The sequence below is a fragment of the Bombus fervidus genome, chromosome 6 (genome assembly GCF_041682495.2).
Source record: "Bombus fervidus isolate BK054 chromosome 6, iyBomFerv1, whole genome shotgun sequence".
In the NCBI taxonomy this organism is placed as follows: Eukaryota; Metazoa; Arthropoda; class Insecta; order Hymenoptera; family Apidae; genus Bombus; species Bombus fervidus.
This window is the reverse complement of record NC_091522.1, coordinates 17044233-17059725: the sequence shown is the minus strand read 5'-3', so window position 1 is coordinate 17059725 and position 15493 is coordinate 17044233. Positions and strand designations below refer to the sequence as shown.

Sequence of the window (15493 nt, the reverse complement as noted above, 5' to 3'; positions counted from 1 at the left end):
TATAAACAGCAAATCGGTCAGAAGAATAACACCGTCTGAATGAAAACCGACTGCAACTTCCGCAACGAAATGGGATACGTGAATGGCGAGGCGAAACTCGCCGGCGTCGACGTAATAACTTGGCCGTGGAATCGAAACGGCTAGGAAAAACTACGTGTTCGTTTCGTATTTTGTCGGCGTGTCGAGGAGGGATGATCGAGCGCGTTATCGGCAGGTGAACTAGAAGCAAAATTCACGGGGCTTCTCTTCTCTCTTATCTCGTCGATTCTTACGATCCTTTTCCGCTCCACGATGAAGAACGCTCGACAGAAATCGAATTCGTGACAACGTCGAAGCAGGGCCAATTTTCGGAAAATTCATTAGCCGTGTTCGATCAAAACCGCACGCTCGTGGCCCAGGCGGAAACTTAGCGGTTCGCCGGAAAAATAGCCCTCTGTTGAGCAAAGTTCTGATTAAAAGTTATGAACGGGACCGAGAACCGGTCGTGTGCACTTTATTTACGGGCTCTCGCGTAATTGGATTTCATTTTGCCCGAGAAACTTGAATTCCCGATCCTTTGTGCCCGGCGATCATCTGCCCAGAGAAGCTTAATTCGACGTTGAATCTAATTAACCATCATCGAACAACCGCGGAAAAATCGCGGGTTAATTAAAACAGTTTCGAGCTTGGTGAATCGTTGCTAAGTATTTGCCGCGAGAAGCGGGGCAAAATGGACGATCGATTGCTCTGACGTCTAGTGGTCTGTCTATTCGTGGAAAAGGGATTAACGTAAAAGAGATTCGACGACATAGAGACGAAGGCTAAAGTGGAATTTTTCTGATGTTCGTTCAACTATTTTAATTACGCAGAGGGAAAACGACTTTGAATTTGAATCGCACGTGTCAGCGCGATGTTCTCCTTCGTCTCTGACTTTCGATAAGAATTTACCTTATCGGACGTCTAAACAACATGGCGAATCGATAGACCGAAATTCATCGTTGATGATCGATTTAAATCAATCGGAACGATAAATGCGGTAATACGCAGATATACGCGCAATATTTTCCGCTATCGTTTCACTGTCCTTCATATTTCTTATACAAGTACTACGACAATACATAGTCCGACACTTTTGTATACCTGGACACGGTTCTAAAACGAACGTAGAGGATATCTGCGTGTACCTTTTCCATTAACTTGCCAAATTACACGTACAGCTGACCGTAAGTCGAGACAAATGTCCACCTTGCGTAATCTGACAGAAACGCAATCTCGATCCGATGTAAGATCGCCTGGACGAAGATCGCTCCCCTTGATCCTAGTTGAGAACACCTTATCGTTACGCGAATCTGTTTTACGACTTTCGACAACGAACCACCCATTACATAGCCCATTTCCTATTCACCCTCGCCCCTATTTAGCTGCCCGCTTAACGGGGACTCTTCACGAGGCTCTTTGTATTCGTGAATATATTTATGTACATGCGCTTGTGTTGCTTGTCAGTCTCTCTCGTTTGACCGCCACGTTATGGCGAAAAAGTTCATTCCCAGACGCTACTTTCTTATGGGGGGAGCGAGGTTGCGCGATATCCGAGAAGAGAGAAGACGAGGAAATTGGCGCGCTTCGTTATACGAAATCGCCTGTATAAAACGGACATCATCGTCGTGGGCGGGTATCAGCGTCGTAGAAAACCGGTTACCGTCGTAGGTGTGGCTCGTGCTGCCAGATATTTGGCGCTCTAAGCGCCGCGTCTGTCCCGCCTCCTTAAAATTGAACGTGGCAACGCGAAACCACTATTCCTTTTATGAACACGAACCGACTTACCGGGGGCAGCAGAATGCATCGCAAGAATACGTTCTAATTAACATAAACGCGGCGTCGAGAGGTTGCGGCGTTCCGAAAGAAGAGGAACATTTTTGTTTGTTTCTCCGGCGACGGAAGCGTACGCGTTTCGTAGATGTGAAACGCATGGGAGAAAATCAATGCAGTCACGCTTCGATATTTAGTGGGATACGAACTGGGCTCCAAGTGTATTATTAGTCGGTGGTCGAGGCAAGTTCGAATTTTCGATTAGGGTCTTTGGGAATTTGAACTCTGAACCCGGTAGTGATTGAATGTCGGAATGGAGAGAACGGAATATAGAGTTATGGAGTTTCCTGTTGTTCCCTATCTCCCTGTTCTCGCAAGAAATTCACAATCGCGGTAGCAAATACAAAGCTCGCTTCGATGGTCGAAACACAAATTACCGAGAACTCGAGCATTTGCGATCGCGACGCTGGATACCGGCTAAGTAGCTTTGTTAACTGCTTTAACTGAATGCTTTGTTAACTTTCTACTTTGACGCTTTCCATTCGTAATCCTTACACGAATAAAGTCTGTTTTCTTAAGATACTTTCTCTTGGTTCGAGAGAATATCGCGGAGACTAATATTATACGCATAAAATATAAAACATGTTGGAGCTGTTTCGAAATTAACAAGGAGCGAGGAATCTGCGAAACAAGAAAATTCAAAGGCTAGACAGCCGCAAATCTTGATCGTCAAATATTGCTTAAACGAAAGAAGAAAGGTAAATCGAAATCTCTCGCGTCTTCAGCGAGCAGAATTTCCTCTACACAGACGTCCGGAAAAATTATTCTCTCGGAGGATAGCAGCACGGATACAGACGATTCGTGCAAAATGTATCTTGACCAAATGGAGCTGTGCGGCAGGCTGCCGCAGCGTAGATTATAATCGCGGGAATTGCGGCCAAGCTTGGTCATTAAATCGCGTAGAACACCAGAGATTGTTTCGTCGCTGTTTGCACGGCAACTGAACAAGCAATGAAACGACTGACCGGAGATAGTCAACTAATTATAGCGTTCCTCGCGGACCAGAAAACAGAACAATGCTCCGTATATCGGCAGTCTGATCGCGCTTCCAGGCTACATTAAAGGATTTGCACCGTGAGACCAGTTAATTAACTAGCGTGCAATATCAGTCACGGAGATTAAAGTCGATCGACGATCTTCGCGATGCAACGCCTCGCCGACGAAAGCTATCGTTTCGGTCAATAGACACCGTCACTTTCGATTCTCTGAACGATTTACAGATTAATTTTGCTATGTTTGCATTATCGTTCCTCTGAAAATATTCCACGAATGTCGACAGATAGAGAGAAGACACGTGCGATGTTGTTGTTCCTCGTAATATGCAATACCAAAGGAATAAAATCTAAAATATGTCTATCTGTTAAAGATCGAAAAGGCGTGAAAAACGTAAATTATAAAAATATTGAAAAGGAAAGATTAGACGTCGAATAATATATATTTCTTATGTTACACGCGATGAAATTGGAAATTAACGTCTGTCGCGAAAGGGTTGAAAACATCGAATCTTTCGTAACATATTATCGTGTGTCGTAATTAAAAGAAAAAAAAAAAAAAGATTCAATTCACCAGCGAAAAAGAATCTTCGTCCATGCAAATACTTGTACCGCTACCACTGCAACTTACGTTCGGTTCCGTCGGCTTGGAAGGCAATCAGTGCCGCAGACGACCGGAAACGCGCAGCTTCTCCGACAAGCGTGTATCGTTGACCGGCGTTAAATGCCCGGAGAACGATAACGTCGTGCAACGGAGGAGAGTTGTCGGTTCGAACGACAGCCCTTCAAGTGTACCGTCGACCGGAAGCTCGAGGTTATTGACTCGCCACTCGACTTCGTAGGCGTGCAACACACGCTCACGGGGGAAAGCTGGGGTGCGGTGTGTGTCGACGAGGAAACAGAGACAAGATCGAGAGACCGTGTAAGAGAAGCGACTCGAAAAGTGCTGTATATACGAGATATGGTAACAGGTAGAGAGAGGAGAGACGGCTCTTGAAAACGGCAATTTCCTGTTTCCACCGAGCATTGAATACGCATGGTCGCGCGGTTCGCTTGAAAAAACAACCTCGTTGGAGATAATTAACTTTGTGCAGAATTCTTTCGCGATGGACGAGATTACAACGTCTTGCAACGGGTCCCGTGTTTTTTCTGGCAAAAGGCTCGAGATATTATTCTTTAGACACGATATTAACTAACACTCGTAACTGGATTATTAAACGTAATATCGCGAAATTGAAGTTGTGAGAGTTTCTTGGACGATAGATGTGTCCGGTATAAATCTCAGACGTAGTTGAACGTCTGGTAATAATTATATCGATCGCTCGTAAAGTAAGAGCTATAGAACATGGGTGATTCAAGTTGATCCTTGATCTATAAACGAGTTTTGCCTTACAATTTTTATAACCTCGTTATATTTATATAACGATGTATCATTGAGATATGCATAGAAATCAAATGATCGATTTAATCCGAATGATTGATTCAAAGTGCACGACGTGCGAGAAACAGGCAGAATCGCACGGCCTGATAAACACGATAGCCGCTGATTGGAGAAACGGCACATCGATGTGGTGAAATTAAGCGGAAAATTATTACCTAGTGCTGTTGCACCTGTGCGTGCCTTGGGCGCAAGGCTTCCAAAGGATCTATCAGCGCCCAAAACTGGAAACCCTAGTGGTAAACGCGAAATCAAGTTACCAGCGAACAGAGGGTGCTGGCGCTTCGTCGTAAAGCGATACTGTAACCGTACTCGAGATCAAATGCGATAGTCAAATAGAGTTTTTTGTCAGATCGTAGCGCGATCAGAAGCCGTACAAACAGAATCTATCGGCTAATAACCAAGAACGATCGATCGACCGTCGGTTTCGAATGTACGCGCGCGATTTTCCATGGTTGAAGCCGCGATTAACCGCGTCGAAACAGCGCCGCCCGGAAATACGACGGGTATTCGATGTTTGGCGACTCCTGCGGTCATCACCGGCCGATGAAATTAAATTACTTCGGCCGCCGGCCAAGCGAAACACCAACCTCGCTTCTCCTCGCCGTTGCAAACCCGATTTTGCACTTAAATCACTTGTAATCGACGGTTTTTGGCTTTGCGTTTAACATTTCCGATCGAGAAAGATCTTGAACGCGTTCGTAGATCGTTCGATATCGTCCGCTTCGCTATAGAAATTCGCAGACTTTGAGATTAAGCGAGGAAAAATTGCTTTCGAAGCTTGGAATTTTTATTCCGTTGCCTTTGATCGTTTGAGATGTGTCGCTTAAAATTTGACTAATTGAAAAAACAAAATTTCACTCTTTGAGCCTTCAAAAGCCTACCCGTGTCTTTAATACACAGGTCGTGTCATTCGCGAGGACGTAAAGCGAAATGGAAAATATTTTATTGGGACTGACGCTATCATGGACGAGAAGAAAAGTAAAATATGGAAAATCGTGGCGAGGACGGAAATTGTAAGCGATCGATCGCGAGGCCATTGGTGCTGGAGAATGTTCCATTAATTACGCGGAAACCTTCAGCTAATCAATGGGTAGTTAGTGGCCAATGGTTGGCTCGCATCAATAATCACTGGGCGACGTGGTAGTATAGTACTGGGCTTTGATGCGCTAATTTACACCACCTGCATTAATGCTCTTGTCCCACTGGTCCGGAACGACGATTGTCTAAGTGCGTGTACGATCCCAGGACAGGTATGCGCAAGGCGCCGCGAACAAGACGATATATTAAGGTAAGCCAGGCCGTACAAGCATCGATGTTCATCCCTTAATTGACAATTCACGTCTACATATTTATTTCTGTCTGAATCAACAAGAATCGTTGATTTAGATTCCGCTAGCGATGCTACTCTCGATGCGCAATGTATTATAGTAGGAAAAACGTTAGAAACGGGAACAAACGATAGGGTGATTTCGCAGATGTGCACCCACGAACATGATCGCCCAAAGATAATCGATTCATTCGGTAGAACAAGCACGTACCGGTCGGCCGTCGTACAACGAAATCTATAGTTTGCGAACTTTGTACCAAGTTGTCGATATTTGCGAGGATTGATAACATTTCTTCGTAAGACGAATGTCAGACGAAAGCAAACACCGTCGTGGAAGCAAAATGGTACAAGGGAAGTCCGTGATCTCTGGCTGGAAAGAGAATGTAGAATTAACTGACGAACAAAGTAGAATCTTTTCGTTCCATCGCCTGTTTAATATCTGATGCTACGAATGTAACGAGCACACAAAAGAACAAACCTCTCTTGGTTACCTCGCAAATCCGTCTACTCTGCAAGGAAAAGCGCAATCACGCTAACAGCGCGCGATTAACCGGGGAACAATGGCGAGGTCCGAGGCTTCCGAAAATTCGCGGCAACGACACAATGAGCGACTGGTATCCGCGGCACTAGTTCTCCGTATCTGACTACTATACTTTTCAGTCTGTTATAAATACACCGTGTAAACGTCTCGGTGACACCGGTCTCGTTCCTCCGTCGCGCTTCCGCGGCTTCCGCTTTCGAGCGGTGACAACGGTGGAAACAATGAAGCAACCCTCGCGGCCCGTCCCACCGTGCAAACTTTAGCTTTTGTCCCGACGCACCGGGAACAAGCGACGGAACGAAAAAGAAGCCCTCCTCTGCTCGGTTTACGGTCGAAACAATACTTTTATCTTTCGAAATTCGTCGACGACGGCCTCGAGACAGTGCCGGTCGTCGCCTAATTAGATTCACCGACGAAAGGGCCAACTATTTAGCCACTGCCGCTAATAAAGTTCTAAACGGCGAGACAAAGAACGTGGCATAACGAGATTAGCAAATTACATCGCGGTACGCGTTTAATTAATTCCTAGAACCGAGTAGATTTTCGTTCTTTCTCGTTCGATAGGCATTTACGCGATCGTGGTTCTTTTTTTCCCTCTCGTCTCTCTTTTTTTTTTTTTTTTTTTTTTTATCGATGATGAGGATGTAGCCTGGATGAAAAGATCTTTGATGGTGATATGATTAAGAATTGGAAGAAGAATACCGGAAAGTGTCTTAATCTTGAGGAAAAAAGGATTATCTTATGCTGTTAATTATTTCTCTATATTAACGTGCCTTTTTCTTTAACAATGTTTATTATCCAATGAAATCGACGTTAGCAACGAATCGCTAAATCGTTAAATCGAACAAACAGATGGGAATAAACAAATGATAGAGAACGGTCAAGTATTTCCTGTTTGCTTTCACGACTTATAACCCGGCGCAACATGCCGGAAACCAAGAGCGTATTTCCTTGGAAGATAAAGAAGGATGTACGCCGTGAAAGAAGCAGTTTCTAATTCATACGGTCGGCATGCGGCTTAGGTAGCGAGTCGTGCAACCGGCTCACAGATCCGATTTCTCGACATCCTTTTGCGAAAGTTTAAATAATACCAGCTTTGTACGTGGAATACCATCCACTCCATCGGCGTTTTATTGTCGTCAGCTCGTCTCGCGAAAATCTACAAAGAAACTCTGCAAACGGGAGAGAATATAAAGAAGAAAAGGAAGAAGAAAAAAGAGAAAAAGAGTTGGTCGGCAAGAGGAAGGAGAGGTGAAACTTATAAAGAGCGGTTCCGTTGACGTCCACGTGAATCGAGCCATTATCATGCAAACCTTAGGAAGTCGAACGTTACCAGGACAGAGGGAAACGAAGAGAGAAAAACGATATTGCCGCGAGTGTTGGCGTAGTGCGGTGAAGGAGTAGGAGGAGTAGGAGGCGGAACGAAAGCGGAATGCCACGAATTTCGTTAGCGTGGTTTCGACGATGGAGTTGAACCGGCGCGGCGCAGCGGACCGAGCGAGGCCGTATCTGCTCGGTCTGCTCTGATAAAGGAGAAAGCCCCGATATTGGTCAGACAGTGGAATGCCTGCACATTCGTGTCGGACAACAAGATTTCTCTCTGTACCTTATACCAGTCTTGTCAGCCTTATGGACCGAGGTTGCTGGATGGAACGGAAGGAAACGAGAAGAGATGGGGCAGCAAGAGGGACGAGGAGGAGAAAGGCAGTACGACAGATCGAGGGCGAGGTTAAAAGGAAAGTCGAAGGGATCGAACGATTGCGATTGGAACAAGTACCGTTAAGCGGCAATGGTCTGCCTGTTGTCACGATCAGACGTTCTCCGCAACACGAGAATCGTAGCACACGCGTGCCCCCCCTCGCCTCGACTGTCCTGGCTGAAGAACAAGCCGGCAAATTGAATTTCGGCTCGAACAGCAGGGGAAAAATGTCGAAGAATCTAACGTCGGTGGGAGAGAAGCGAGCACAGGTGTCCAACGAGCGTGGAGAAACTAAAGGAGGGATCGTGGGGTCGAGCCGAAAAAAGCGAGACGCAAGATTCTCTCGGTGGGAAACTTAGACGTTCGTCTCCTCGTGATTCAACTACTTCGCTGGTGCGAAGAATGCAAAAACAAGAAGAGTGTGTTATCGAGCGCGGCTAAACGAATTCGTTGTGGAAAATCACCGATAAAGGGCAGAGGAGGATTTCGATTTGCGGAACGCCGCGACGCTTCTCCTGTCTATTGGTCGGCTCGAATACAGAGAATTCGACGGAGCAGCCGCATAAAACGTGCATTATTCTTAACTTTTTCTCCGCCGCGAATTCGCTTAAGGCAACCCCGAGGGCGCTAAGCAAATCTATCCCCATCAAACGCAGAACGACGTTACCATTTCCAACCAACGTCTTCCAATCTTTTCTCCTCCTATCATCCCCGGGCTACGATGAGTCGCTGGAATTTCACGAACACCGACGAAATCGATGATTATGACTCGACGAACGCGTTACAAGCATTATTATCGGTCGTCTTTTCATCGAACGCTTCTATTTCGATATGTTTTGTTCGAAAATTGCCCTTCGAATACAACCTTATGTTTTTTTAAGGATTGCATCAGCTTTGTTAAGGGTAATGGAGAAATTGAAACGTTTAATCGTTTTTAACGATGGTACGTAATTTCTTCCCGTGAAATCTGTGTGTTTAATTTATTTCTATCGACTCATCTATCGACTTCGTAATCTTTTGATGTTACAAATATCCCACAGTTGTTATTCTTTGGTAAGTTAAGATTCGTGTTTCTATACACTTGGGAATTGGTTCCTGTACGTATTCATCGTGCAAACGTTGATCTATCAATCGCCATAATTCAGTATTCGGTTAATTATTTTAATACGAAAATTGCGAATCTTTCCACGCACCACGATTACCAGATCCAGATTACTAAAGCGACTAGTCCGGCTAAATGGCGCAAAAGTTTTCCATAAAATGTAAGAAAAATTGTTCGAGCGCAGTGAAAGAGCTCAAGTTGTCTAATAAGCCATAAACCCCGGTACGTTGCGTAAAGTCTTGCTAGGAAATCGTTGACAAGTCGGCCGGTTCGAAACTCAAGCAGACTAGCGCGCGAAATTAAACATCGCCGCGAGGGGTTGCGCGGATGACAAATAAACGAGGCGAGAAGCGCGACGGTCAGACTGAAAAGAGCAGCTCCGGGGTTGGCCAGGACGCGTCTAGCGGCTAGCTGGAAATAAAGGAAGGGCTGTACTTCGCGCGAGCAACGGGCGAGATATTAAAAACAAAAGTGGTCCGCAGGAGGGTGGCGTAGACGGCCGCGTGGCGGCTGGTTCATTTGAAACGTGATTCGAGCGGGTCGGCGTAGAGGGTTGAAGCGTGTCGCGCGGCAGTCGCCGACGTCGCTTGCAACGATTGTTTCGCCCTGTGCATACCATTGTTTCGTCGCGTGTATGTACGTTTTGCCGCGGAGACGAGCGCGACCGATGCGTCCGTCAACCAGAAAAAAGAGCAAATTAAAAAGAATACCAGGAGCGAGACGAAGAGGAAGAAGGGGAGTGAACGTTTACGACAGATGCATATTCATGCGGCGCGAGGATGCCACCGTGGTCCAAGCGACTTGATTTAATATGCATAAAATCTTTACATTTCTGGGACTCGGAGTAGCATTTTGTAGAGACTAAGAAATAATTTGACACGGGAATGGTGGTTTTTTGAAAGGAGATCCGGTAATCAGCTTTCTATGGAGTCGGTTACGGACGACGAATCGGTAAAATGATTTTTGATACGTTGTAACTCGTCGAAAGCTTTTGCTCGATACGCGATATCGTTCTCGATCTGTTTCCGAGTTCGATCGATATTTCTGTCCACCTTTTTTCTTTTTTCCCTCGGGATTTTCTTATTTTTTTTTTCTTTTTTATTACTTTCTGTCGTTCTCTTTTAATTGTAATAATCTTGATAACTCGCTGAAAGCTCGTTACGACCGTTGGAAATAATTTTTCTCGTATAGCGAGAGAAGCACGATGCTCGAATATAAAAATTTCCTAATAAAGAGAATCGACAAACAGCATTGACCTTAATCCTCGATAATTAATTTCTAGCTACTCGCTCGTTATACGGCAGTACCGTTTCGTCAATATTTGCTAATACTATTAACTAGATATAACTATCGTGTTCAATATTCATAATCGTAACTTACCGAGGACGACGAGCTTCACAGGTCTGCCGGAAAGTATCTTCCCCTGATCGTCCTCCAGCGTGCAACCCCATATACCGTCGTCTTCTAATCTAACGTTGTCTATATGCAACGCCTCCGTGATAGAGTCACCGATATATCTATGTCCAGTTCCACTCATCTCCGTTCTCGTGTTGATTGTAATCATATCTACCGGACTTCCCTCGTGCAGCCATCTCGCTGGTCGTATTCTGTAGCTCCTAACAAGACAATTCGTACCAATTAGAGAATTAATTCGGAACGACAATACCGTGCGAATTCGTTGCTGGGACGATATCGACTTCGACTACTTGCTGTCGCTACTTTAAATCGAATCTTCCCATTTGCGGGGAAACAGCTACGCGTGCAGAACTGTGTCAGCAATTACGACGAATCTGTTTCGTTGCGTCCCCAGTTACTTTTAAGACACGCGAATCGAACGTTGTTTTTTTTTTTTTTTTTTTAGGAAATATTGGTCTTTCCGACATATTTCGAACTTATCGATCAAAACTGACAGAATGTCATCTATCTGATTAATAACCGTGCTAGATACGTGTGCGCTGGAATTATTTCTACGTTTCGAACAGCTATTTTTCAAGAAAGTCGTTCTAGCAAAGCCGTGCTGGTTTTCTAACAATATCTTTTTTAAAATGGAATTTTAATTATCGAACTTTAGTTTGCTAAACAGCGATCCCTAGTTTAAACAGCTTCTTTTTCAAACGCGAACGCGATAAATTTCAAATGAACACACTATCCATCCGACTAAACCAGCTATTTTCGCGCCAAATAAATCACTTTCTCTTGAACGAGGAGAAAGAAATCCTTCTCGGGGAAAGAAGCGAATAAACCAAGGCACATTTTCTACGATATAAATTTATCTTTAGACGGAGGTACGTAACAGAGAAAAAGGACGAATCTCGTGATAGTCGCTCGTGCGCGTTTCATTCGTCGATGAAGAAGGTTAAATTACCTGACCCCGGGCAATAGCAGCCTCGAGTAATTTTCTAGCTCGCATGGCAATATGACCTTGCTGTGAGGTTTCACCACCAGTTCCAAGGGTGGCTTTGACGGAGCGGCAGCTGTATCTAAGGAGACTGGAACATCGGTCGTAGCGGAAGAACTGGTAGACCATAAGTCCTCTTCGGGGGCTAAAAGGGCCGCGGGCTGCGCCACCTCGTCCGACAGAGAAATCAACGTCGAGCTGGACGCCGTTGTACTGGTGGTGCTCGTCGTGGTTCTTCTAGCACGCCGTCCTCCCTCCTGCCTTCCACGAAGGGTGAAAACACCGGCCTCGTTCACCGACCCTGTAACCACAAAGGATAGTATCGTCATCTCGTTGTTCCGTTGTCTCGGCGAATAATTCGAATTTACGCACAACGAGTTTACCTTTGACTCGAACAACTGGAAAATACATACGAAAATAAAATTACTTCGTTCGTCAGAAATTTCGCAGATTCGAGTGAACAATTTTTTTTAGCAAATAAAATATTTCATTACTACGCTATTTTACTGGAATTTTAGTTTCCCTATGTTCGTACGCATTGATTTTAAGTTTGAAACACGAGATTCTTAGGGAGCTCGATGGTCGACGTACTTTATTCCATCGAATTTCATACTTGGCGGTCCTAACGCAATCGCGAAACTCGACAGAGCCGTAAAATAAATAGCGTTCCAGGCAAACGAAGGCGCTTCTTAACTAAATGGTGTTTCCATCGGTCGGTCGATTCTCCCGAAAACTGTCTATCAGCTTCGGTCGACCAAGGCTACCGAGGAAAACTAATTATGTCTTCGATGGACCGCAAATAGCTATAACTATCTAGCGTAACTGAGGTACCTTGTCGACCCGTGTCTCTACTCATACTCTGCTCACGACCTCCTATATTGCGGAGCAAGCTAATGTTTATTACTCGCCAAACGATGACAGAGCTGAAACGCGAAACGTCTCTGTCGTTTTATCGCTTTTTGCAAAACCATTATCACACGTACACGCTTGTTCGATTTTGTCGAAGCGGTCATCGCTTCTAAGAGAGCTCTACATCTGGTCTTTTTAGTTTTCTCGAGCATCGAAGCCGTCGACAGCGTATAGACAAAAGACTGGGACGAAGGCAGACCATAAACGGTAGACAGGCGACGATATGGCTTCGGGGCTTTCAGTCAGAGGGTAACGCTGCTAACGTGCGGATCTGGACCAGCTCAAATTATATTCCTATTTGTAGCGTTTCTTTGTTCATACATCTAATAACCTCGACAGATTTAAATTTCTAGTCATCGAACTTCATCGACGCTTCAATTGCTCGAAACGGGACCAAATGAACTAAGAGATATTCTTCAAATCCGATTGTACGTAACAAGCAAAACGAATAATTCAACGAATAATATATAATAAATAAATTTGACTCTGAGGCATAGGAAAAAATGGTATAAATTGAAGAAAAGACGCGGGATGAGAAGAAAACGAACCCGGTAAGAGCAAACGATTCGTCGATACGTTCGTTAACGTTTCCGGGTATATTGGCGACCGGTTATAATACACCGACACCGAGTGGATGTTGTTGAGCGTTGATGCATGCATTATTCAGACTGTGTATCCATTCATTATTCATGTCATGATCAATGGATGTCAACAGACCGCGATCTGTATCTGAACGCATCAGCCTGACAGAAAGTGAAAGCACTCGCTGTCGTTCGGATGCGTCCGCGACACGAAGGGGCTATCGATGCCGATCGGATTTTATGAAACGAAGGAACCTCACACGAACACGCTTGTCTTCGTTACAATAATGCGTTATTGTCGCCTGGATGGTTCTGTTTGGTCACCGATACACCGTTGACAAGATAATCAGCCAATTGTAGCGTTGGTTGATAATATGCCTCTGACGTCGAACGTCAAGTTTGAATATAGAAATTATATAGATCGCATAGATCTATTATGTAATCATAAACACGACGAGTGGATGAAATTTATGCTGCGCCGAGAATTCGCTTCTACGATGCCGCTATAATATAACACAGCGATATAATATAATCTGGGAAATTCAGCGTTGAGTTTCTCGGAATTCCACTGCAACGAAAGTCAATAATTTCTGTATCGTGGAAATCGGAATTAGATGAATCGTTGGCCGTCGGAAACAACACAATATCGGGATACATCGATATTCGAAAACTTTCGAATAGAAAGAATCGTTCTTCAAAAAAGGCGGTCCTCTTTGTTATGCAGATCGATAATGGTAAATTTCAGAAGCGGCGGAACAAAAAGATGACAAACGCGTAATCGTAAAGATCGATATCAATGCGTTGCGCGTTGAAGAAAGTGTTATCGATAAATCGCAAGGATATGAGGTTTCCGCGTTTCGCGCGAGTTCCGCGTGTCGAGAAAAGCGATATCGATAAATATCGATTGAATTTCCACTGGATGCCGATAAATTCGCTCATCCTTTGAAAATCAACACCGATAAATTCCGGGTCGTGGAAATCGGCACCGATAAATTCTGGGTCGTAAAAATCGATGCCGATAAATTTCGCCGTTTGGTAAAACCCTCCGAAGCATCGGTAAATTTCGGGTCGTGATAACCGATCGCCGAATAAATTGCGAATCATGGAGATCGATAACATCGAATATCTTTTCGGCATGATCGACGATGATTTTTGGGTCGTGGTAATTTCCTACGATGACAAATTCTCCGTGCTTGGAAACCAAGGACCGAGATAAATTCTGGGTCGTGGCACGCGGCATCGATAAACCTCGCGTCCGTTCGACTCGAATCTTTCATTAATCAACCCGTGTTACAACCTAGTTACGCTAACATATACACACAGCACGTAACCGAATACGTGGGAAACACTTCAGCAAAAATGAACTGGACGTTTAAAAACTAAAGCGTAAATTCGTATGGACGTATAGTGGATACGGAATGTATTGTATTTCCCTTGTAATTTACACGCTGATTAATTAAATCCCGGAATATTAAATTTTCTATCGCTTAATATTATTCTTTCGTCGTTAGACAAGTTTAATATTCGAGGTTGAGAAACTCGATACTGCCAACTGCGTAAGCAGAGTCTAGTAAAAAAACCGACTCGCTAAAAAATATGAAATTAAATTACAGGGAATTTCGTCTCGCGATATTTCTAACAGTATGAATTATAAATTCATGCGTCGTACAGTTCGATCGTTTCAACATCTCACAGAGATACATTGGACATAAGTTACCAAACAAGTTACAGATGCAAGTTGCGTTCTACGTTTGTCGTGCAATAAGTCATGCATTTAACACCTTCACGTAGACACTGCGCATCGTACGGACCTTGTATGTTGACGCGAAATAACATGGACTAATTACCTAATTAATCTTGCGACCTACCGAGCTAAAATTGAAGTACCGAGAGACACCTCACGTTGCCCCATTTTCACTAATAAAAGGTCATACGCCATATTTCTGCCGATCGTAGAATCTTTGTCGCGAGTATCTACTTTACGTAAAATGTTCATCCTTCGCTGTGTGTCCAGTGTCAAATTATTGACATACTTATTCCTGAACCTTATTAAAACGTTAAATCTCTTCGGAAAATGTTCTCAAACGTATTAAGTCGCACCTCAAACGCTCGACAGTCGATATTCCGTGGCGTGCGACATCCTGCGACGTTTACAACCTCGTAAAATCCTCGAGAACTCCGGTCGGCAACGGTTGAAACAACCGTGGCTGCTTGCAACAAGCAAGCAAGTCCTCGGCGCTGTATGAAATCGCAAAGACGAAGGATAACCACCGACGAAACGTGCCTCTTCGTTGCTCGTTGCTCGCAAGCAACCGCGATAAGCGACACCGACCTTGGCGAACACAGGTAAGAAAAGGGGTGACGCTAGCGCAACGCGGGCGTGAAACGCGAAAGAAGAAACGGAGAGACACGACGCCACGCGACGTGCTTATGTCGGCGCGTTTGCATGTATGCATGCGAGTCGCGACAATACGAGGTTGTAAAACGGTTAAGAGGATTTGTCACCTCGTGTCACTGGATAAACTCCTTTTCCTTCGCTCGCGAAACTCTGCTGTGTCGCTACTTTGGTTGACATCTTGGAGGACACGAACGCGAGCGACTCGGTGTCTCTCTTCTCGCCTCTCCTTTATTTCCTCTTCTCTTTCTCTCTTCCCC

At 44.6% G+C, this 15493-nt stretch overlaps 2 protein-coding genes across 2 annotated transcripts in view; one reads left to right on the top strand and one right to left on the bottom strand.

The window, feature by feature from the left end:
- The window catches only part of Mrps17 (mitochondrial ribosomal protein S17), a 200258-nt gene that overhangs the window by 20038 nt on the left and 164727 nt on the right, over positions 1-15493 (top strand). The gene's annotated exons all lie outside the window — the stretch shown is intronic.
- Tei (irregular chiasm C-roughest protein teiresias) overlaps positions 1-15493 on the bottom strand; it is a 321545-nt gene that overhangs the window by 152437 nt on the left and 153615 nt on the right. The window contains exons 4-5 of the mRNA XM_072004984.1: positions 11316-11649; positions 10331-10566 (exon numbers count right to left, since the gene is read on the bottom strand). Coding sequence (XP_071861085.1) covers positions 10331-10566; positions 11316-11649 — 570 coding nt within the window. The remainder of the gene's footprint in view (positions 1-10330; positions 10567-11315; positions 11650-15493) is intronic.